Source organism: Oncorhynchus kisutch, linkage group LG7 (assembly GCF_002021735.2).
Source record: "Oncorhynchus kisutch isolate 150728-3 linkage group LG7, Okis_V2, whole genome shotgun sequence".
Classification (NCBI taxonomy): domain Eukaryota; kingdom Metazoa; phylum Chordata; class Actinopteri; order Salmoniformes; family Salmonidae; genus Oncorhynchus; species Oncorhynchus kisutch.
The window spans coordinates 2742338-2768341 of NC_034180.2; the positions used below are offsets into that span (position 1 = coordinate 2742338).

The following is a 26004-nucleotide window of genomic DNA, read 5'->3' on the forward strand; positions in this document are numbered from 1 at the left end:
CAACGCAACTAGGGCCATATTCTAAATGGGATAAATGACATCAGTTTTTGACATTATTCATCATAATCTGTGGCTTTACATCTATATCATGGATCGAGAGTTATATGTCTAACACAGAGGGTGTTTTTTTAATGGAAGCCTCTCCAACATAATCCAGGTGGAGTTGGGCATTCTCCAGGGCAGCTGTCTAGGCCCCTTACTTGTTATAATCTTTACTAATTACCTGGCACTGGCTCTGAGTAAAGCTTGTGTGTCTATGTATGCTGATGACTCAACATTCTACACATCAGCTACTACAGCAAGTGAAATCACTGCAGCCTTTAACAAAGAGCTGCAGTCAGTTTATAATGGGTGGCAAGTAATAAGCTAGTCCTAAATACTTTTAAAAAAAAACATTGTATTTGGGACAAATCATTCACTAAACCCTGAACTAAATCTTGTAATGAATCATGTGGAAATTGAGAAAATTGAGGAGACTAAACTGCTTGGTGTAACCCTGGATTGTAAACTGACATGGTCCAAAGATATTGATGCAGTGGTAGCTAAGATGGGGAGAGATCTATCTGTAATAAAGTGTTGCTCTGCTTCTTGGCATCGCTATCAACAAAAGTTCTACAGGCACTAGTTTTGTCACACCTGGACTACTGCCCAGTCATACAGGCAAGTGACACAAAGAGGGACATAGGCACATTACAGTTGGCCCAGAATAGAGCAGCATGCCTGGCCCTTAAATGTACACAGAGACATCAATGACATACATGTCAATCTCTCCTAGCTCAAAGTAGACGAAATATTGACTGCATCACTACTTTCCTTTGTTGAAAGCACCGAGCTGTATGTTCAAACGACTAGCACAGAGCTCAGACACCCATGCATACTCCACAAAACATGCCACCAGGGGTCTCTTCACAGTCCCCAAGTCCAAAACAAACTCAGGAAAACACACAGTACTACACAGAGCCATGACTACATGGAACTCTATTCCACATCAAGTAACTCATGCAAGCTGTAACAAACATAAAACTATACCTTATGGAACAATGCGGACTATGAGGAGACACACACACACGCCAGAACACTGACTCTACACACATATATGTAGTGGTGTAATAATGTTACATGTACTGTTCAATTTTGTCTTCATTTGTCTGGCAGGACCTAATGGGGATCCATAATAAATACCAATACAAATATAGGCTCCAGTTATTAACATGCCCACACACACACAGTCACATTCACGCTGCATGCACACATAAGCACTTGTGCACCCACACACATAAAAATGTACACACACACACAGTCTGGGACAAGACTACTGTAAGGGGACACCTTGGGCCAGGACAAACATTTATTTATCCCGGAGTCCTGCTGTGTGGTGGGACGCAGCGCTAGCTGAAGATTGATACTGGTGTCTAGTGCAGTGCATTAAACACCCCGTCCAGGCCTCATACTGAGACGAGGGGGGGCGCTGCTCTCACAGAGCTACCCTGAGATGTGAAGACTGCCCTGATTCTGTCTGACGTGGCAGGAATTTACAACGCCCAGCAGGGGAGAGACGCACAACGGCCCAGGAATGGCTAGCGGTTTATGTACATGAAAAGAACGGGCTGGGGAGTACACTACGGGGACCTGGAAAAACCTACAACTGTGTTGGATCAGACAGCAACTAACTGTCTATCAGAGAGTCATTGTGATCTGATAGATAAAGACTAACAGTTTATATTTATGAGAAAAGGAGGCTGGCTACACTATTGGCAAAACTGTTGTACGTAACAAAATAGTGGTGGACAAAATCGGAAAACTAATCTTCATAACAGCTATTTGGAACATACTCTGATCTGGATCTCACCAACCTAATCTTCAGTAGAATATGAAACTCATTCTAATCTTCTAAGGTCATCCATTTAATAACCTTCCCTATTCAGCAGCATGTGATTTCACTACAATCAACACCAACTCAATACCAGACTTGCTCTGCCAATGAATTCTGATCCAGTCTGCTTATTGGAAACAAATGGGGGGGGGGGGGGGGGGTATGTATGTATATAGCTCAGTAATCAGTCTAGATCCTGGTGCTATGGCTGTGGCTATGACTGTGACTCGGTGACAGGGGCAGAGTACAGCTGGCTCAAATGGGAAGCAGGTGTGCCTATGAGGGACTGGGTTACATTTCCCAGGCCCATCGGAAACAGGGGGAACGGGAAACTGGCCAAAGAGCGGCGGCCATTTTGTGACACCGTAGCCGTGAGGCAGGAAATGTGAAATGTGGGAATGTGTCGTGTGGTGCCTGAGGGTTGTTAATGGGGCTAGGACTGGGAGAATGTCCGCCCTCCTGCCATGTTGAACCAGCACTAAGACCTGATAGGACTCGACACGGGAGCCCAGGATCAAAGAGACTTGTCTGGACTGGAGGAGAGGAAAGGTTGGAGGAGAAATGGAAGGAAAGAGCCTTTGACCTGCTACTTCCTAGGCTAGAAGTGTGTGTGTGCGCACATGTGTGTGTGCGTGAGGGGTTTGTAGATGTGTATGCCCTGAGGCAGACAGGCCTCAGACCACGGAGCTGGCCTTTAATCAGAGAGCAGACCACTGGCATGATGAAGCACAGAAACTTCCCCAGACCAGTAGAATAGAACAGGACAGAGAGAGGCTTGATGAAGGTTGAAACGTGTGTACACTAGGCTTTCCAACAAAACATTAGAAGCTTAATGAAATGACTTTGTCCCTCTATATCAGTGGGTTCCTTTACCCTGATGTTCTCCTCCACCTCCATGTGTCCCAGCAGCTTTCCATTGATGGAGAAGAAGCAGAAGTGTCCCTTGTCGTAGTAGACTACGGCGTGGCCCTCTGTAGAGGACTGGATGAGACGGGGCTGCGAGCAGCCCCCTGGGCCCTCCAGGGTCCGCAGCAGGTCCCCATTCATGGAATGGATCAGACACGGGCCCTCTGTGAGTGGAGGAACACAGAAGTTACTAACCAGGTACTGATTTCCAATGAATCACTCAAGGGTTTTCATCATAATGACATTATAACATGGTCATTTCTTCTTCTATATCCAAAGCGACTGACAGACGTGTCTACATTGACCGTATGAGGTTGTTCAGTATGAAAGTGTTCACTGTTCTGACATTCATATTGTCAGTGTGACCAAGATCTAAGTCACTTTGAACCCAGTCTATAGCAAGAGGCCTCGCTTCATCCACACACATACTCACCTCTGCAGCCACTGATGACCAGTCCCAGCTCGGCACACACACTGGCGCAGGTCACCTCACAGTCATGACCAGTCAGGATGGCTCTGGGCGTCACAAACTCAGCTGGGGAAAAACACACAAACGCACGCTAGCCAATGGAAATCAGGTGTGGGGATGTTCATTTTATAGCCACTAGAGGGCGGTAAATCCACACAACCATTTTCCTATAAATCATAATGCCTCAGAATGTGATGCTTGGTATATTCAAAGTGGAAGACCCACTTTATGGTCATGCATTTCACCACACAGAAATGAAAATTCAGAAATGAATGCCAACATGTTGTCAGAGTATGTGCTCCGGCTAATGCGACGGGGCAGAGTGATTCTGATGAGCTCTCATCATGACAGTGGTTTTAGCCACTGGGTGTGGGTGGTTGTGAGAATTGGTCCTTATTTAAGAGTGGGTGGCTATGTGGTGGACTCTGACATCACTGGAACTAGAGCATAGTAGCTGCCATTTATTCTAGAATAATTATTCTTCATCAGAGACCCAGACCAGACACACTCCCAACTCACCCCCACCCCTCTCAGCAAACAGACAGGACTCAAGTGATACCATCTCCACTCTCTCTCTCCAACACTTGCCACTAACAGTCTCCCTCTTCCTTTAATACACTGTACTCCCCCAGAAGAACCTAACCAACTCCAGTTGCCTCCAGACAAGAGACTGGGCTCTGACACCGTCCTTTAGGAGATGAGGAGAAAGAAGTGCCAAAAAGAACAGCCCATCATTCACGTGCGTTGGGCTGAGCCATCAGAGACAAGAGCCCAAACAAGAGTTCTGCTCTGGGTTAGCTCCAACCAATCAACACCTGTCCTGCTAATACTGGTACTGCCCAGTGTTGGATATACCACAATGTTGACCACTACATCAGTCAGTGATGAAACGTGTTAAGTAAATACAGCCAACGGACATGCACTGCAGAGTAGACAGAGAAGAAAGAGTCAAACCTTACCACCCCCCCCCCCCCCCCACCCTCCCTCTATCCCTTCCTGCCTCCCTCCCTCTCTCTGAGGGATGGTAAAGTCTGCCTGCCACTTTGTGGTGCTTTACAGGAGCCAGGTTGCTGCACTGATAATATTGGTGTTTAACAGGGGGTCCCAGCTGACCCCTGCTCCCTTTGATGTGGGGTGAGAGGTCAGAGGTCATAGTAAAGCTGCTAAAGCACTGTACCACAGTCAGTCCCACACTGCAGTTCATTAGGAGGTCACTATCAGACAGAGGGCGTCTCAACACCACGTATCGCACGGTGCCCTGGGTCTTCTCAAACAGAGGAGAGGACAGGGTCAAGTTCAACTACAGCAGGAGACAGACCGACAGACAGCACTTCAAGAAGGAAGTCATAGAAATGGAAAAGCTAGAATGGACATGGTTGTTAAATACCAAATTGTTTTACATGGGAGCCACCTATAGAATATGCTGTTACTTTGCTGAGCCTTGAGGATTGGAACAGCACGTTCTGAGGAGTGATGTTGTAGAGAACACACCTAGGAGATAGCTGACTATGTTCACCATTGATGTTGTAGAGAACATACCTAGGAGATAGCTGACTATGTTCACCATTGATGTTGTAGAGAACCCACCTAGGAGATAGCTGACTATGTTCACCATTGATGATGTAGAGAACACACCTAGGAGATAGCTGACTATGTTCACCATTGATGTTGTAGAGAACACACCTAGGAGATAGCTGACTATGTTCACCATTGATGTTGTAGAGAACACACCTAGGAGATAGCTGACTATGTTCACCATTGATGATGTAGAGAACATACCTAGGAGATAGCTGACTATGTTCACTAGCACTTTTCCCACTATATAGCCATTGTGCAAACCAACAAGCGTTGGTATAAATTTGAGTATTTTGACTGCACATTTAACAACTTCACGCCACAATTGAATTAGACTTTGGTTAAGTTTAACTCAAGATACATAAATGACTGACTCACTTGACATACAAGCAAAACAATTTACAGTATTACAGCATATTAAGTGCTACCAACAACACCAATAGTAAACGTTCTAAAATAACATGTATAAAACTGTCATTAACATAAAAGTCTCAATATTCCATCATATAAACCATCTACTTGCAAACAAATGTGCTGAGCAAAAACACACACTCTCTGAACCATTAATATACCTGCATGTGTCTGCTAGAGTAAAAACACACTCTCTGAACCATTAATATACCTGCATGTGTCTGCTGGAGTAAAAACACACTCTCTGAACCATTAATATACCTGCATGTGTCTGCTGGAGTAAAAACACACTCTCTGAACCATTAATATACCTGCATGTGTCTGCTGGAGTAAAAACACACTCTCTGAACCATTAATATACCTGCATGTGTCTGCTGGAGTAAAAACACACTCTCTGAACCATTAATATACCTGCATGTGTCTGCTGGAGTAAAAACACACTATCTGAACCATTAATATACCTGCATGTGTCTGCTGGAGTAAAAACACACTCTCTGAACCATTAATATACCTGCATGTGTCTGCTGGAGTAAAAACACACTCTCTGAACCATTAATATACCTGCATGTGTCTGCTGGAGCAAAAACACACTCTCTGAACCATTAATATACCTGCATGTGCCTGCTGGAGTAAAAACACACTCTCTGAACCATTAATATACCTGCATGTGCCTGCTGGAGCAAAAACACACTCTCTGAACCATTAATACACCTGCTGGAGTAAAAACACACTCTCTGAAACATTAATATACCTAGTTGTTGCATGTGTCTGATGGAGTAAAAACACACTCTCTGAACCATTAATATACCTGCATATGTCTGCTGGAGTAAAAACACACTCTCTGAACCATTAATATACCTGCATGTGCCTGCTGGAGTAAAAACACACTCTCTGAACCATTAATATACCTGCATATGTCTGCTGGAGTAAAAACACACTCTCTGAACCATTAATATACCTGCATGTGTCTGCTGGAGTAAAAACACACTCTCTGAACCATTAATATACCTGCTGGAGTAAAAACACACTCTCTGAACCATTAATATACCTGCATGTGTCTGCTGGAGTAAAAACACACTCTCTGAACCATTAATATACCTGCATGTGCCTGCTGGAGTAAAAACACACTCTCTGAACCATTAATATACCTGCATATGTCTGCTGGAGTAAAAACACACTCTCTGAACCATTAATATACATGCATGTGCCTGCTGGAGTAAAAACACACTCTCTGAACCATTAATATACCTGCATATGTCTGCTGGAGTAAAAACACACTCTCTGAACCATTAATATACCTGCATATGTCTGCTGGAGTAAAAACACACTCTCTGAACCATTAATATACCTGCATGTGCCTGCTGGAGTAAAAACACACTCTCTGAACCATTAATATACCTGCATATGTCTGCTGGAGTAAAAACACACTCTCTGAACCATTAATATACCTGCATGTGTCTGCTGGAGTAAAAACACACTCTCTGAACCATTAATATACCTGCATGTGTCTGCTGGAATAAAAACACACTCTCTGAACCATTAATATACCTGCATGTGCCTGCTGGAGTAAAAACACACTCTCTGAACCATTAATATACCTGCATATGTCTGCTGGAGTAAAAACACACTCTCTGAACCATTAATATACCTGCATGTGCCTGCTGGAGTAAAAACACACTCTCTGAACCATTAATATACCTGCATATGTCTGCTGGAGTAAAAACACACTCTCTGAACCATTAATATACCTGCATGTGTCTGCTGGAGTAAAAACACACTCTCTGAACCATTAATATACCTGCTGGAGTAAAAACACACTCTCTGAACCATTAATATACCTGCATGTGTCTGCTGGAGTAAAAACACACTCTCTGAACCATTAATATACCTGCATGTGTCTGCTGGAGTAAAAACACACTCTCTGAACCATTAATATACCTGCATATGTCTGCTGGAGTAAAAACACACTCTCTGAACCATTAATATACCTGCATATGTCTGCTGGAGTAAAAACACACTCTCTGAACCATTAATATACCTGCATGTGCCTGCTGGAGTAAAAACACACTCTCTGAACCATTAATATACCTGCATGTGCCTGCTGGAGTAAAAACACACTCTCTGAACCATTAATATACCTGCATATGTCTGCTGGAGTAAAAACACACTCTCTGAACCATTAATATACCTGCATGTGTCTGCTGGAGTAAAAACACACTCTCTGAACCATTAATATACCTGCTGGAGTAAAAACACACTCTCTGAACCATTAATATACCTGCATGTGTCTGCTGGAGTAAAAACACACTCTCTGAACCATTAATATACCTGCATGTGTCTGCTGGAGTAAAAACACACTCTCTGAACCATTAATATACCTGCATGTGCCTGCTGGAGTAAAAACACACTCTCTGAACCATTAATATACCTGCATATGTCTGCTGGAGTAAAAACACACTCTCTGAACCATTAATATACCTGCATATGTCTGCTGGAGTAAAAACACACTCTCTGAACCATTAATATACCTGCATATGTCTGCTGGAGTAAAAACACACTCTCTGAACCATTAATATACCTGCATGTGCCTGCTGGAGTAAAAACACACTCTCTGAACCATTAATATACCTGCATGTGCCTGCTGGAATAAAAACACACTCTCTGAACCATTAATATACCTGCATATGTCTGCTGGAGTAAAAACACACTCTCTGAACCATTAATATACCTGCATATGTCTGCTGGAGTAAAAACACACTCTCTGAACCATTAATATACCTGCATGTGCCTGCTGGAGTAAAAACACACTCTCTGAACCATTAATATACCTAGGTTGTTGATGTGTCTGCTGGAGTAAAAACACACTCTCTGAACCATTAATATACCTGCATGTGCCTGCTGGAGTAAAAACACACTCTCTGAACCATTAATATACCTGCATGTGCCTGCTGGAGTAAAAACACACTCTCTGAACCATTAATATACCTGCATGTGTCTGCTGGAGTAAAAACACACTCTCTGAACCATTAATATACCTGCTGGAGTAAAAACACACTCTCTGAACCATTAATATACCTGCATGTGTCTGCTGGAGTAAAAACACACTCTCTGAACCATTAATATACCTGCATGTGCCTGCTGGAGTAAAAACACACTCTCTGAACCATTAATATACCTGCATATGTCTGCTGGAGTAAAAACACACTCTCTGAACCATTAATATACCTGCATGTGCCTGCTGGAGTAAAAACACACTTTCTGAACCATTAATATACCTGCATATGTCTGCTGGAGTAAAAACACACTCTCTGAACCATTAATATACCTGCATATGTCTGCTGGAGTAAAAACACACTCTCTGAACCATTAATATACCTGCATGTGCCTGCTGGAGTAAAAACACACTCTCTGAACCATTAATATACCTGCATATGTCTGCTGGAGTAAAAACACACTCTCTGAACCATTAATATACCTGCATGTGTCTGCTGGAGTAAAAACACACTCTCTGAACCATTAATATACCTGCATGTGTCTGCTGGAGTAAAAACACACTCTCTGAACCATTAATATACCTGCATGTGCCTGCTGGAGTAAAAACACACTCTCTGAACCATTAATATACCTGCATATGTCTGCTGGAGTAAAAACACACTCTCTGAACCATTAATATACCTGCATGTGCCTGCTGGAGTAAAAACACACTCTCTGAACCATTAATATACCTGCATATGTCTGCTGGAGTAAAAACACACTCTCTGAACCATTAATATACCTGCATGTGTCTGCTGGAGTAAAAACACACTCTCTGAACCATTAATATACCTGCTGGAGTAAAAACACACTCTCTGAACCATTAATATACCTGCATGTGTCTGCTGGAGTAAAAACACACTCTCTGAACCATTAATATACCTGCATGTGTCTGCTGGAGTAAAAACACACTCTCTGAACCATTAATATACCTGCATATGTCTGCTGGAGTAAAAACACACTCTCTGAACCATTAATATACCTGCATATGTCTGCTGGAGTAAAAACACACTCTCTGAACCATTAATATACCTGCATGTGCCTGCTGGAGTAAAAACACACTCTCTGAACCATTAATATACCTGCATGTGCCTGCTGGAGTAAAAACACACTCTCTGAACCATTAATATACCTGCATATGTCTGCTGGAGTAAAAACACACTCTCTGAACCATTAATATACCTGCATATGTCTGCTGGAGTAAAAACACACTCTCTGAACCATTAATATACCTGCATATGTCTGCTGGAGTAAAAACACACTCTCTGAACCATTAATATACCTGCATGTGCCTGCTGGAGTAAAAACACACTCTCTGAACCATTAATATACCTGCATGTGCCTGCTGGAGTAAAAACACACTCTCTGAACCATTAATATACCTGCATATGTCTGCTGGAGTAAAAACACACTCTCTGAACCATTAATATACCTGCATATGTCTGCTGGAGTAAAAACACACTCTCTGAACCATTAATATACCTGCATGTGCCTGCTGGAGTAAAAACACACTCTCTGAACCATTAATATCCCTAGGTTGTTGATGTGTCTGCTGGAGTAAAATCTTTCTGGAGTAAAAACACAAGTGTGTAAATCTAACATTAGTGCAGACTCCTCCGATACACTAACTGCCTTCAGCTTGATGGGTAGTAACCCTAAACACGGTAAAGGCAGAACGTTCTGTACCTCCACTGACCTCCCCTGTAAAGTAAAAAGGCTCCTGGTATGATGGACAACCCCTTTAAGTTAATTTCAGTGAAGTATTTTAACGGCTTTTAAAGGCCCAGGCAGGCACCCTGACGACTTTCCAACTACGTTCCACCATGCTGACACTGTGGCCACACCAGACCAACAGGTCATGATCTCTCCATGTATAGATTTCATTAAGTTAACTGTCAAACACCCTAAACGTCAGAAACTCTGATTTATGCCCTACAACGGCGAGGATTAAAGCGTGATGTGGGATTTTGCCCGTGGAAGATCAATAAAACTGATATATTGGTGTATCGTTTAACCTTTTGAGCTGCTCACCACCATTTGGTTTGCATTAGGCAGACATCTGATTACAATATAATACATAAAACCAACACTGCTAACGTACGTGTGTGTGTGTGTGTAGACTGAAAAGAGTATCACTTACCTGGGGAAAGAGAAATGTGTGTGTGTGTGAGTGTGTGTGTGTACTGAGAAGGGTATCATTTACCTGGGGAAAGATAAATGTGTGTGTGTGTGTACTGAGAAGGGTATCATTTACCTGGGGAAAGATAAATGTGTGTGTCTGTGTGTGTGTGTACTGGGAAGGGTATCATTTGCCTGGGGAAAGGTGTGTGTGTGTGTGTGTGTACTGAGAAGGTTATCATTTACCTGGGGAAAGAGAAATGTGTGTGTGTGTACTGAGAAGGGTATCATTTACCTGGGGAAAGAGAAATGTGTGTGTGTGTGTACTGAGAAGGGTATCATTTACCTGGGGAAAGATAATGTGTGTGTGTACTGAGAAGGGTATCATTTACCTGGGGAAAGATAAATGTGTGTGTGTGTGTGTGTGTGTGTGTGTGTGTGTGTGTGTGTACTGGGAAGGGTATCATTTGCCTGGGGAAAGATGTGTGTGTGTGTGTACTGGGAAGGGTATCATTTGCCTGGGGAAAGATGTGTGTGTGTGTGTGTGTGTGTGTGTGTGTGTGTGTGTGTGTGTGTGTGTGTGTGTGTGTGTGTGTGTGTGTGTGTGTGTGTGTGTGTGTGTGTACTGAGAAGGTTATCATTTACCTGGGGAAAGATAAATGTGTGTGTGTTTGTGTACTGAGAAGGGTATCATTTACCTGGGGAAAGATAAATGTGTGTGTGTTTGTGTACTGAGAAGGTTATCATTTACCTGGGGAAAGATGTGTGTGTGTGTGTGTGTGTGTGTGTGTGTGTGTGTGTGTGTGTGTGTGTGTGTGTGTGTGTGTGTGTGTGTGTGTGTGTACTGAGAAGGTTATCATTTACCTGGGGAAAGATAAATGTGTGTGTGTTTGTGTACTGAGAAGGGTATCATTTACCTAGGTGTGTGTGTGTGTGTGTGTAATGTTTAGAGAGAAAAAAAATATATAAAAATATATTTCAGCTGTGGTTCACTGAATGATTATCTAGAGGCTACTTCCTAAATGTATCTTTATTAAAAAGTCATGGTTTAAAATGTGGGGGGGACGACCCATAAACCTGTGTGTTCTACCGTTGAGCCACCAGAGGTCAGTATAGTCTGCAGAATCCCCTCCCACTGTGCATGCTCTCTACTGCTCTTCACTCACTCACAGAGAAGAGTGTACGGATCAGGCACTGATTGTGTAGATTGTGTGTGTGTGTGTGTGTGTGTTCGTGCCCTATGGTTAGCAGACCCTAGAGCAATGGAGCATCATATTGTGGTGGTGGGCCGGACTGATTAAAGTACTGCTGCTAAGACTCACTGGTGCACCATGCAGAATCTGGCAGGCTGGAGAATAACAGATGCACACACACTCAGAGACCGAGACAGAGACCGGCAGAGAAAGACAGAAACACACTTGATTCACACAAACTACTCTGTACACAACGCAGGCTGGCTCAGGCCGAAGAATAACAGATGCACATATACAGATACAGAGCCTTCAGAAATGTATTTACACTGCTTGACTTTTTCCACATTTTGTTGAGTTATAGATTGAATAAAATGTTTTATCAAATTTTAACAAATGTGTCACAGGTCAACACACAATATCCCATGTTGTCAAAGTGGAATTATGTTTATAAACATTTTTACAAATGAAAAGCTGAAATGTCTTGAGTTTTGAGTATTCAAGCCCTTTGTTATGGCAAGCCTAAATTAGTTCAGTAGTAGAAATGCTTAAAAAGTCACAATAAGTTGCATGGACTTAGTGTTTAACATGATTTTTAAATGACTACATTATCTCTGTTCCCCACACATACAATATCTGTAAGGTCCCCCAGTCGAGCAGTATATTTCAAACACAGATTCAACCACAAAGACCAGGAAGGTTTTCCAATGCCTCGCAAATAAGGGCACCTACTATTGGTAGATAAAACTTAAAATTAAAAAGACATTGAATATCCATTCGAGCATGGTGAAGGTGTCCTTCCTAACTCAGATGCCAGAGAGGAAGGAAACAGCTCAGGGATTTCACCATGAGGCCAATGGTGACTTTAAAACAGTTACAGAGTTTAATAGCTGTGATAGGAGAAAACTGAGGATGGATCAACAACATTGTAGTTACTCCACACTAATTTACCTAATTGACAGAATACAAATTCTCGAAAATATCCATCCTGTTTGCAACAAGGCACTAAGGTAATACTGCAAAAAAATGTGACAAAGCAATTAACTTGTTGTCCTGAATACAAAGTGTTGTATTGGATTTGCCCCAAACATATTACTGAGTACCACTCTCCATATTTTCCAGCATATTAGTGGCTGCATCATGTTATGGGTATGCTTGTAATCGTTAAGGACTGGGGAGTTTTTCAGGATAAAAAATAAACGTAATGGAGCTAAGCACAGGCAAAATCCTAGAGAAAAACCTGGTTGTCTGCTTTCCACCAGACACTGGGAGATGAATTCACCTTTCAGCAGGACAAGTCCAAATATACACTGGAGTTGCTTACCAAGACGACATTGAATGTTCTTGAGTGGCCGAGATACAGTTTTGACTTATATCTACTTGAAAATCTATGGCAAGACCTGAAAATGGTTGTCTAGCAATGATCAACAACCAACTTGACAAGAGCTTGAAGAATTTAGAAAATAATAAATGGGCAAGTGTTGTACAATCCAGGTGTGGAAAGCTCTTAGAGACGTACGCAGAAAGACAGCTTCTACAAAGTATTGACTCAGGGGTGTGAATACTTATGTAAATGAAATATTTCTGTATTTCATTTTCAATAACTTTGGTAACATTTCTAAAAACGTGTTTTCTATTTGTCATTATGGGGTATTGAGTGTAGATAGGCAAGAGAAAAATAGATATATTTAAACCATTTTGAATTCAGGCTGTAACACAACAAAAGGTGGAATAAGTCAATGGGTATGAATACTTCCTGAAGGCAGTGTACACACACTTTATACAAACACACAAGCTAGATTCACTACTCGACTGTACACCATGCAAACTGGCAATGCCTGAGGCAGGAGAAGAACAACGTATATATCGACACAGATACCCTAGACCTATACCAACTGCCCCATTCAATCAAATCTGCCAAACTTAAAGTCATGCGTAGCCAATGTGGAATTGGGGATTCATAAGGAACACACATCATTTAATGTATGTAGAATGTAATCATCTTTTCTTGTTTGATCTATTTGGTATAAATGAACACAGCTCACAGTATGCATGTTTTAATAATGAAATGTACATTTCTACTGATTGTCCTCAGAGTGATGCAATCATCCATGTGTGAAGTAATAACCTCATATGGTAATATATTATACATCTAATTATTTATATAATTTAGAATTAACCGAATATGCGGCCCAATGGTAATTTACACCTCGGAAACAAGGAATACCCTCGACTGCTAAATCACCAAATAGCAGCCAAATCTGTAAATTAGCTGCCAAAATCTGTAAATAGCAGCCAAAATCTGTAAAATATCAGTCAAAATCTGTAAAATAGCAGTCAAAATCTGTAAAATAGCAGCCAAAATCTGTAAAATAGCAGTCAAAATCTGTAAAATAGCAGCCAAATCTGATCTGTAAAGTAGCAGCCAGATCTGTAAAGTAGCAGCCAGATCTGTAAAGTAGCAGCCAGATCTGTAAAGTAGCAGCCAGATCTGTAAAGTAGCAGCCAGATATGTAAAATAGCAGCCAAAATCTGTAAAATAGCAGCCAAAATCTGTAAAATAGCAGCCAAAATCTGTAAAATAGCAGCCAAAATCTGTAAATAGCAGCCAAATCTGTAAAATAGCAGCCAAAATCTGTAAAATAGCAGCCAAAATCTGTAAAATAGCAGCCAAATCTGTAAAATAGCAGCCAAATCTGTAAAATAGCAGCCAAAATCTGTAAAATAGCAGCCAAATCTGTAAAATAGCAGCCAAATCTGTAAAATAGCAGCCACAATCTGTAAAATAGCAGCCACAATCTGTAAAATAGCAGCCAAATCTGTAAAATAGCAGCCACAATCTGTAAATAGCAGCCAAATCTGTAAAATAGCAGCCACAATCTGTAAATAGCAGCCAAATCTGTAAAATAGCAGCCACAATCTGTAAATAGCAGCCAAATCTGTAAAATAGCAGCCACAATCTGTAAATAGCAGCCAAATCTGTAAAATAGCAGCCAAATCTGTAAAATAGCAGCCAAAATCAAAAGTCTGTATTTTGTAACTTGAGCAACATGCCCACCTTCCCGTAGCCCTGTACCACACTTTTGGTTCATTTTAGTTTTGGAAACACGTCTTGGTAAATTCCACTCGTGGTGGGAAAGACTGCGACATCCACCTCCAAAACACCAGATGAGGTCAGTGACACGCTGTCATCTAACATTCCGTGTTCCAGATCAACAACCGATGCATCTTATTAACCAAATCACAATTTGTCATAAATTGCAGTCCATTTGTAGCAGAGCACTTAACGGGATGTAAGGGTCTCTAAGCCAGCCAAATTAGTACCATGGAGGCAGTGACTCTCACTGCTCTGTGCTGTGTTAGGTCCTTTGATCATCACGGTCCGTGTCATATGTCATGGTAAGAGTAAGGGCTGTAAGGGGCGGCCCCCAACGGTAACGTTTTGCACTTCTCATGACTGCTCGAACCCCGCACCAGATGGAAGGTGGTGGGCTTTCATGTGACCAGCGACCCCCACGTCACATTTACCGTCTCTAAGTGGTCCTCGGACTCTCACACTCACACACACACATACACATACACGTACACACACACATACACATACACACACACACACACACACACACACACACACACACTATAGAGAGAGAGCCCATTTCTTGACCACAGTCAGTTCCCTAAAATCCAATCTGTGTATAGGAGACGTCGTGTGGTCAGATGAAACTAGTTGTTACTTTACAGACTGGGGCCGTAAATACAGTCAGACCTGTCTCTGAGAGAGAGGGTTCTGGGCTACAGTGTGGTACTTTACACAGGCAGCCCTATTCTGACTGTTTTCCCAAAAGAGCTGATCTGATTGGTCAAAAGACCAATTAGTAAGAGAAAAAAAAAATCTGAATTGGGATGCCTGTGTAAACGCAGACTCACTCTTCATGTTACTGTAGGATTTCCCCCCCTAGCATAAGGACTCACTTCCGGGGTTCTCTCCGATGCTGCTGTGTTTTCCGTTCCAGTACCAGAGCAGTAACGTGGCGTCTCTGGAGCCTGATAGGACGTAGCAGTCCCCTCCGATGTACGACTCAGACCTGGCCAGACACGTCACCACGTCACGGTGACCAAACACTATCTGGGTCAGCTTCCCTGGAAACACACACACCATATGAGCCACAGCCATGATTTTTATTCTAGTTATGAAATATTAAAATACAGTAGCAATTTATTTTACTGTCTTGATGTACTGTATTTGGCACTTGACATGCAAGCTACACAATTTACAGTAGTATTACAGCAACACTAATGGCACACGTTCTAAAATAACATGTATAAAACTGTCATTAACATAAAAGTCTCAATATTCCATCATATAAACCATCTACTTGCAAACAAATGTGCTGAGCAAAAACACACACTCTCTGAACCATTAATATACCTGCATGTGTCTGCTAGAGTAAAAACACACTCTCTGAACCATTAATATACCTGCATGTGTCTGCTGGAGTAAAAACACACTCTCTGAACCATTAATATACCTGCATGTGTCTGCTGGAGTAAAAACACACTCTCTGAACCATTAATATACCTGCATGTGTCTGCTGGAGTAAAAACACACTCTCTGAACCATTAATATACCTGCATGTGTCTGCTGGAGCAAAAACACACTCTGAACCATTAATATACCTGCATGTGTCTGCTGGAGTAAAAACACACTCTCTGAACCATTAATATACCTGCATGTGTCTGCTGGAGTAAAAACACACTCTCTGAACCATTAATATACCTGCATATGTCTGCTGGAGTAAAAACACACTCTCTGAACCATTAATATACCTGCATGTGTCTGCTGGAGTAAAAACACACTCTCTGAACCATTAATATACCTGCATATGTCTGCTGGAGTAAAAACACACTCTCTGAACCATTAATATACCTGCATGTGTCTGCTGGAGTAAAAACACACTCTCTGAACCATTAATATACCTGCATGTGCCTGCTGTCTTAACTACTGTACACCTTCCAGATGAGCTCACAGCCTCACACTGATGTTCAAAGGAGTGTAAATATTTTCTCTTGGTGTTTGTGTGTGCACGTGTGTAATTGCTGTCAGATTGCAGGCCCAAAGTAACAGCACCACGGCTGTCTAACAGGCCTTACCCTCGTCATACTGTGACCTCTACAGTCAGTCAGTGAATATTTATCTAGTATTGCAGACACACTTCACTATTCTGCATTTCTGTCTGGGTGTCAGCTTCACTGTCAGTTTCATAATGACCTTTTATCTGGATAAAGAGAGGGATAATTGTGTGTGTGTCCACGTGCGCAGTCTGGCTCAGCTTCTTACAGACACAGTTAACCAAGACATCATAGCTATGTAATATTAAAAATGGCTGACAGTTCATATATACACTAGAAAATAATTATAGATTCCTAATTATGGATTCATTTCTGCACAGTGCAGGAACTATGCCAAATCTAAGACTTCATTCTAAGTGGGTATGTGGGTAACGTGACGTGGGTGTTACAGGTTTTAAGTATCTAAAAAATTCTCAAATTGATTGTGAAGCTCAACAAAGTCACTTGTAGAAGATTTGAACATGAGGCGAAACAATGCTAATATCAGTCCCATGGATGAATGGTATTTGTGCCACAAATGCTAAAACATAAGTATGGAATGGTGTTATACCTTGTCCATAGACTGCTTTCAGGGTAAGGACACCAATATGTAATTTGGGCAAACTATCCCTTTAAATACACCCCCACCCACTTCAATTTCAGATTACATTCAATCAACAGGGCACTATGAGCAAGGTGGGGAGTAAGGAGAGTGCCGCTGTTTCCAAATCAAGTGTTGTAAATGTATCAAATCAATCCTATTCTTTAACCTGGGGGGCTACGGGGAGCAGGACAGCAGCTGTTGAACGCATGTAAGATTAAAACCGTGTTTGTGTTCCGGTCGCACACCCCTGAGACAGACACACAATGGTCTCTCTCTTCCCCGACCCCGACCCCCCCCCCTTACAGGAGATGGAGAGATAGAGAGCTTCTGCCTTTCGAAATTGAATCACAGGCCTTTTGTAGATCTCCAGTGGTTCTGAATGGGGTTGTAGATGAGAGCTGGGGGATAGAGATGGAGCCGGGATATATAGAGACTGAGCCGGGATATATAGAGACGGTGCTGGAATATATAGAATATATAGAGATGTAGCCGGGATATATAGAGACGGTGCTGGAATATATAGAATATATAGAGATGTAGCCGGGATATATAGAGACGGTGCTGGAATATATAGAATATATAGAGATGTAGCTGGGATATATAGAGACGGAGCCGGGATACATAGAGACTGAGCCGGGATATATAGAGACGGAGCTGGGATATATAGAATATATAGAGATGTATCCGGGATATATAGAGATGGAGCCGGGATATATAGAGACTGAGCCAGGATATATAGAGACGGTGCTGGAATATATAGAGATGTAGCCGGGATATATAGAGACTGAGCCGGGATATATAGAGACGGAGCCGGGATATATAGAATATATAGAGATGTAGCCGGGATATATAGAGACGGAGCCGGGGTATATAGAGACGGAGCCGGGGTATATAGAATATATAGAGATGTAGCCGGGATATATAGAGACGGAGCCGGGGTATATAGAGACGGAGCTGGGATATATAGAATATATAGAGATGTAGCCGGGATATATAGAGACGGAGCCGGGGTATATAGAGACGGAGCCGGGGTATATAGAATATATAGAGATGTAGCCGGGATATATAGAGACGGAGCCGGGGTATATAGAGACGGAGCTGGGATATATAGAATATATAGAGATGTAGCCGGGATATATAGAGACGGAGCTGGGATATATAGAGACGGAGCCGGGATACATAGAGACGGAGCCGGGATACATGGTGACGGAGCTGGGATATATAGAGACGGAGCCGGGATACATAGAATATATAGAGACGGAGCCGGGGTATATAGAGACGGAGCAGGGATATATAGAATATATAGAGACGGAGCCGGGATACATAGAATATATAGAGACGGAGCCGGGATACATAGAGACGGAGCCGGGATATATAGAGACGGAGCCGGGGTATATAGAGACGGAGCAGGGATATATAGAATATATAGAGACGGAGCCGGGGTATATAGAGACGGAGCAGGGATATATAGAATATATAGAGACGGAGCCGGGGTATATAGAGACGGAGCAGGGATATATAGAATATATAGAGACGGAGCCGGGATACATAGAATATATAGAGACGGAGCCGGGATATATAGAGACGGAGCCGGGATACATAGAGACGGAGCCGGGATATATAGAGACGGAGCAGGGATATATAGAGACGGAGCAGGGATATATAGAATATATAGTGACGGAGCCGGGATATATAGAGACGGAGCAGGGATATATAGAATATATAGAGACGGAGCCGGGATACATAGTGACGGAGCCGGGATACATAGTGACGGAGCCGGGATACATAGAGACTGAGCCGGGATATACAGAGACGGAGCCGGAATATATAGAGACGGAGCTGGGATATATAGAGACGGAGCCGGGATACATAGAGACGGAGCCGGGATACATGGTGACGGAGCTGGGATATATAGAATATATAGAGACGGAGCCGGGGTATATAGAGACGGAGCAGGGATATATAGAATATATAGCGACGGAGCCGGGATACATAGAATATATAGAGACGGAGCCGGGATATATAGAGACGGAGCTGGGATATATAGAGACGGAGCTGGGATATATAGAGACGGAGCTGGGATATATAGAGACGGAGCCGGGGTATATAGAGACGGAGCTGGGATATATAGGAGACGGAGCTGGGATATATAGAGACGGAGCTGGGATATATAGAGACGGAGCTGGGATATATAGGAGACGGTGCTGGAATATATAGAATATATAGAGATGTAGCCGGGATATATAGAGACGGAGCCGGGGTATATAGAGACGGAGCCGGGATACATAGAGACTGAGCCGGGGTATATAGAGACGGAGCCGGGATATATAGAGACGGAGCCGGGATATATAGAGACGGAGCCTGGGATATATAGAGACGGAGCCGGGATATATAGAGACGGAGCAGGGATATATAGAGACGGAGCAGGGATATATAGAGACGGAGCAGGGATACATAGAGACGGAGCAGGGATATATAGAGACGGAGCAGGGATATATAGAGACGGAGCAGGGATATATAGAGACGGAGCAGGGATATATAGAGACGGAGCAGGGATATATAGAGACGGAGCAGGGATATATAGAGACGGAGCAGGGATATATAGAGACGGAGCAGGGATATATAGAGACGGAGCCGGGATATATAGAGACGGAGCAGGGATATATAGAGACGGAGCAGGGATACATAGAGACGGAGCAGGGATATATAGAGACGGAGCAGGGATATATAGAGACGGAGCAGGGATATATAGAGACGGAGCAGGGATATATAGAGACGGAGCAGGGATATATAGAGACGGAGCAGGGATATATAGAGACGGAGCAGGGATATATAGAGACGGAGCAGGGATATATAGAGACGGAGCAGGGATATATAGAGGAACGGAGCAGGGATACATAGAGACGGAGCCGGGATACATAGAGACGGAGCAGGGATATATAGAGACGGAGCAGGGATATATAGAGACGGAGCAGGGATATATAGAGACGGAGCAGGGATATATAGAGACGGAGCAGGGATATATAGAGACGGAGCAGGGATATATAGAGACGGAGCCGGGATACATAGAGACGGAGCAGGGATATATAGAGACGGAGCAGGGATATGTAGAGACGGAGCCGGGATACATAGAGACGGAGCCGGGATACATAGAGACGGAGCCGGGATATATAGAGACGGAGCTGGGATATATAGAGACGGAGCCGGGATACATAGAGACGGAGCCGGGATACATAGAGACGGAGCCGGGATATATAGAGACGGAGCTGGGATATATAGAGACGGAGCCGGGATATATAGGAGACGGAGCTGGGATATATAGGAGACGGAGCTGGGATATATAGGAGACGGAGCTGGGATATATAGATATATATAGCCGGGGACGTATGGAGCTGGAGGATCGAGGCTATACCTATGCTTATATACCTATGCTTATTATAAAGGCTGTACCTGGGTCAGTACAGTAAACAGGGCTCTAATGGGGCTATACCTACACCTACAATAAAGGCTGTACCTGGGTCAGTACAGTAAACAGGGCTCTAATGGGGCTATACCTACACCTACTATAAAGGCTGTACCTGGGTCAGTACAGTAAACAGGACTCTAATGGGGCTATACCTACACCTACTATAAAGGCTGTACCTGGGTCAGTACAGTAAACAGGACTCTAATGGGGCTATACCTACACCTACTATAAAGGCTGTACCTGGGTCAGTACAGTAAACATGGCTCTAATGGGGCTATACCTACACCTACTATAAAGGCTGTACCTGATGGATTAGGTGTCTTGTGGAAGGGCCGATGATTAGGGGCTGTGAAATTGAATGGTGAAGTTAATAGGACACACTGAATGAAGCTCTAGAATAAGGGCTGTAATCGGGTCAGGTGAGAATACAGACCTCTGATGGAACTATATTTGAAAGGCTGTACCTGGGTCAGTTGACTACAGAGCACTCAGAAGGGGTGTATTGCTACATCTGCATTGCTTGCTTTTTGGAGTTTTAGGCTGGATTTCTGTATAAGCACTTTATAACATCTGCTGATGTAAAAAGGGCTTAATAAATACATTTGATTTGGGGTAGAGCAAAATACAAAAGGCTGTTCCTGAGTCAGTGAAGCACAAGGGCTCAGATGGAGCTGTGTAGTAAAGGCTGAATCAGTTGAGAACACGGGGCTCTGATGGGGTGAAGGGGAGCGAATAATGAGACTCTGAAGTTGCTCTAGATTCTAGAATAAGTACTGATTCCGAGTCAGTGATATATACACAGTCCTCATATGGATCTATGTTGTAAGGGCTGTACTTTGAGTCAGAGAAGATAATAAGAATCTGTAGGGGCAATAAGTATAAAGACTGTGCCTGGGTCAGATTACTATATCGAAGTCTTAATGAACAGATACATAAGGGCAGTACCAGAGTCAGTGGAGTGAATAGGACTCTGAAGTCACTCTACAATAAAGGTTGTACCTTGGTCAGTTGCCTATATAGAACTCGGTAGAGCAAATTTGTAAAGGCTGTACCTGAGTCAGTGGAATAGACGCGGAAGCTCTTGTCCCAGAAGCCACAGAGCAGGATGAAGCGGTTGTCTGCAGTGATGATGAAACACTGAGAGTGGATGTGAATGCTCTGGTCCAACAGGTCTGTGATCTGACGACGGTGGGTCCCCACATTACTGGCTGGAGAGGGGAAGGAGAGGAGGAGGGAGGTGGAAGGATGAGGGGGGAGGAGAAGGAGGGAGAGAGGGAGGGAGGAAGGGAGAGGGAGGGGGGAAAGAGATGGGGAGAGGGATAGAGAGAGGGGTAGGGAGAGAGGGAGGGGGATGGGGAGGGAGGTGGAAGGATGAGGGGGAGGAGAAGGAGGGAGAGAGAGGGGGAGGAGAAGGAGGGAGAGAGGGAGGGAGGAAGGGAGAGGGAGGGGGGAAAGAGATGGGGAGAGGGATAGAGAGAGGAGTAGGGAGAGAGGGAGGGGGATGGGGAGGGAGGTGGAAGGATGAGGGGGAGGAGAAGGAGGGAGAGAGGGAGGGAGGAAGGGGGAGGAGAAGGAGGGAGGGGGATGGGGAGGGAGAGGGGGGGGGGGAAGGGAGAGGGAGAAAGAGATGGGGAGAGGGATAGAGAGAGGGGTAGGGAGAGAGGGAGGGGGATGGGGAGGGAGAGGGGGGGAGGAAGGGAGAGGGAGAAAGAGATGGGGAGAGGGATAGAGAGAGGGGTAGGGAGAGAGGGAGGGGGATGGGGAGGGAGAGGGGGGGGAGGAAGGGAGAGGGAGAAAGAGATGGGGAGAGGGATAGAGAGAGGGGTAGGGAGATAGAGAGGGGGATGGGGAGGGAGAGGGGGGGAGGAAGGGAGGGGGGAAAGAGATGGGGAGAGGGATAGAGAGAGGGGGTAGGGAGAGAGGGAGGGGGATGGGGAGGGGACAGGGGGAGGTGAGGAAGAGGGAGAGAAATACATACTGAGATGTTGCACAGTAATTCATTAAGTAAAGCATGTAAGTCTGAGGAAAAACGTATTGTATAAAATCTGACTGTTTTCCTTTACGATATCGCCGCGTTAATCATTTTCACAAAGACATCAGACCATTACTGGAGCTACCAACTACGACATTTGTCACGCATGGCGTTTACGCACGTTCGTCGCCACGGCAGCAGCACCATTTTGATTTGTGAGGGAATACATAAAACATCTAGGACGTGGCGTTTACAAGGGTTTCACATTTTCCACTGGGCCTAAGAGTTTGAGTAACGATGAGCGTGCATATTCTCTCTCCCCCCAGAAGGAGAAGAGACTTCCAATAGCTAAGAAGAGGAGAGGAGCAACGCATAGTCAGGACAACATAAATTAAATCCACTTTGGCCCCTTATGGCTGGGTTGGAGGTTTGTGAGTGAGTGAGTGAGTGAGTGAGTGAGTGAGTGAGGACAAAAGAAATAACAGACTAAAACAAAGGCAGGGCCATGTCTGTTTTGGACTGATGCATTTCCTTGGCCTTGCAGACGTAGCCATCTCTCATGAAGTGCTTTGTAGTGGGGTAGATATTAAGATATTAAGATATGCTGCGACAGTTTCCCGGACAAAGATTATGTCGAATCCTAAATCATGATCAGAATTATCCATTAAAAATATTTTTTAGTCCTGGACTAGACTTAATCTGTGTCCAGGGAACAAACAGGCACATTAGGTTCTAGACTTCTGTAACTTAATCCTCCCTTTCTCTCAGGCTCTCTTTCTCGCTCTTCTGCTCTAACTCAAGATGAACAGGTGAGGGTCCGGCCCAGGCATCCCTGACAGAGACCAGCACGCCATGTCTGATGACTACTTCAACCAATTATCAACATTTCCCCCCGCCCCGGCCGCCCCGCCAGCCAAATACAATTTACTGTGTTTAAACTGAAGCTCCTTGTGGAATGTGAGAAGTATAAATACATAAATGACACGTTAAGAAAATATCCCCTCACCACACGCATTATACATGTGATGTGGAGCGTGTGGGCTGGTGCTGAAAAATGACAAAACAGAGCTGAGCAGAAATCGGTATTTTTGGACACCGATTTGGCCTTTTTTTTTTTAACACCTTTATTTAACTATGCAAGTGAGTTAAAATAACACTTTCTTATTTTCAGGGGCAGAACGACAGATTTTTACCTTGTCAGCTCGGGGATTCAATCTTGCAACCTTACAGTTAACTAGTCCAACGCTCTAACCACCTGCCTCTCCTTGCACTCCACGAGGAGCCTGCCTGTTAAGCGAATGCAGTAAGCCAAGGTAAGTTGCTAGCATTAAACTAAACAAACAATCAATCAATTAATCAATCATAATCACTAGTTAACTACACATGGTTGATGATATTACTAGTTTATCTAGCGTGTCCTGCGTTACATATAATCGATGCAGTGCGCATTCGCGGAAAAAGCCATAAACATCAATGCCTTTCTTAAAATCAATACACAGAAGTATATATATTTTTAAACTTCATATTTAGCTAAAAGAAATCCAGGTTAGCAGGCAATATTAACCAGGTGAAACTGTCCCTTCTCTTGCGTTCCTTGCACGCAGAGTCAGTGTATATGCGATAATAATAAACGTTTTGTTTTCGAAATGATAGTTTCCGGATTCGACCATATTAATGACCAAAGGCTCGTATTTCTGTGTTATTATGTTATAATTAAATCTATGATTTGATATTTGATAGAGCAGTCTGACTGAGCGATGGTAGGTAGCAGCAGGCTCGTAAGAATTCATTCAAACAGCACTTTCGTGCGTTTTGCCAGCAGCTCTTCACAGCATTGAGCTGTTTATGACTTCAAGCCTATCAACTCCCGAGATTAGGCTGGTGTAAACGATGTGAAATGGCTAGCTAGTTAGCGGGGTGCGCGCTAATAGCGTTTCAAACGTCACTCGCTCTGAGACTTGGAGTAGTTGTTCCCCTTGCTCTGCATGGGTAACGCTGCTTCGAGGGTGGCTGTTGTCGATGTGTTCCTGGTCCGAGCCCAGGTAGGAGCGAGGAGGGACGTCCAATAGTCAAAGGTATATGGAATACAAATGGTATAGAGGGAAATAGTCCTATAATTCCTATAATAACTACAACCTAAAACTTCTTACCTTGGAATATTGAAGACTCATGTTAAAAGGAACCACCAGCTTTTATATGTTCTCATGTTCTGAGCAAAGAACTTAAACGTTAGCTTTCTTACATGGCACATATTGCACTTTTACTTTCTTCTCCAACACTTTGTTTTTGCATTATTTAAACCAAATTGAACATGTTTCATTATTTATTTGAGGATAAATTGATTTTTATTGATGTATTATATTAAGTTAAAATAAGTGTTCATTCAGTATTGTTGTAATTGTCATTATTACAAATAAATAAAAAAGATTGGCTGATTAATTGGTTTTCAGCTTTTTTTGGTCCTCCAATAACCGGTATCGGCGTTGAAAAATCATAATCGGTCGACCTCTAGTACGTAGCTACCTCAATTACCTCGTACCCCTACATATCGACTGGTACTGGTACCCCGTGTATAGAGCCAAGTTATTGTTACTCATTGTGTATTTATTATTACGGGTTTTATTTTTCTATTATTTCTCTATTTTATTTCTCCCTGCATTGTTGGGAATGACACGTAGTAAGCACTTCACTGTTAGTCTAGACCTGTTGTTTACAAAGCAAATACAATTTGAAGGGCTGTGAAATGTATATAAAAAGGAGGGTCATAAAAGGGGAGAAATGGATCTGGATGGAGATGAGCTGCTGGAAAGGACATTTTAACTAGACAACCGTTAGAGGAAACGTGTGTTTGGACGAGAGAGAGAACGAGACAGAGAGTGAAGAAAAGGAGAGAGAACGAGACAGAGAGTGAAGAAAAGGAGAGAGAACGAGACAGAGAGTGAAGAAAAGGAGAGAGAACGAGACAGAGAGTGAAGAAAAGGAGAGAGAACGAGACAGAGAGTGAAGAAAAGGAGAGAGCACGAGACAGAGTGAAGAAAAGGAGAGAGCACGAGACAGAGACTGAAGAAAAGGAGAGAGAACGAGAGAGAGTGAAGAAAAGGAGAGAGAACGAGACAGAGAGTGAAGAAAAGGAGAGAGAACGAGACAGAGAGTGAAGAAAAGGAGAGAGGACATTGCGAGGTCAAGAGAGCAACCAGAGAGCAACAGAGAGAGGAAGAATGAGAGAAAACAAGAGGAGAGAGAGAACAATAAAGGAGAGAGCGAAAGAGCTCTGTCTC

At 43.3% G+C, this 26004-nt stretch overlaps 1 protein-coding gene across 6 annotated transcripts in view; it reads right to left on the reverse strand.

Moving 5' to 3' along the window:
• Positions 1-26004, reverse strand: part of lrba (LPS responsive beige-like anchor protein) — a 343066-nt gene that overhangs the window by 6313 nt on the left and 310749 nt on the right. For all 6 annotated transcript variants that reach the window (XM_031828372.1, XM_031828375.1, XM_031828374.1 and 3 more), the window contains 4 exons: positions 21807-21962; positions 15548-15715; positions 3213-3314; positions 2747-2943 (listed from right to left, as the gene is read on the reverse strand). In XM_031828372.1, the coding sequence (XP_031684232.1) occupies positions 2747-2943; positions 3213-3314; positions 15548-15715; positions 21807-21962 (623 nt within the window). The remainder of the gene's footprint in view (positions 1-2746; positions 2944-3212; positions 3315-15547; positions 15716-21806; positions 21963-26004) is intronic.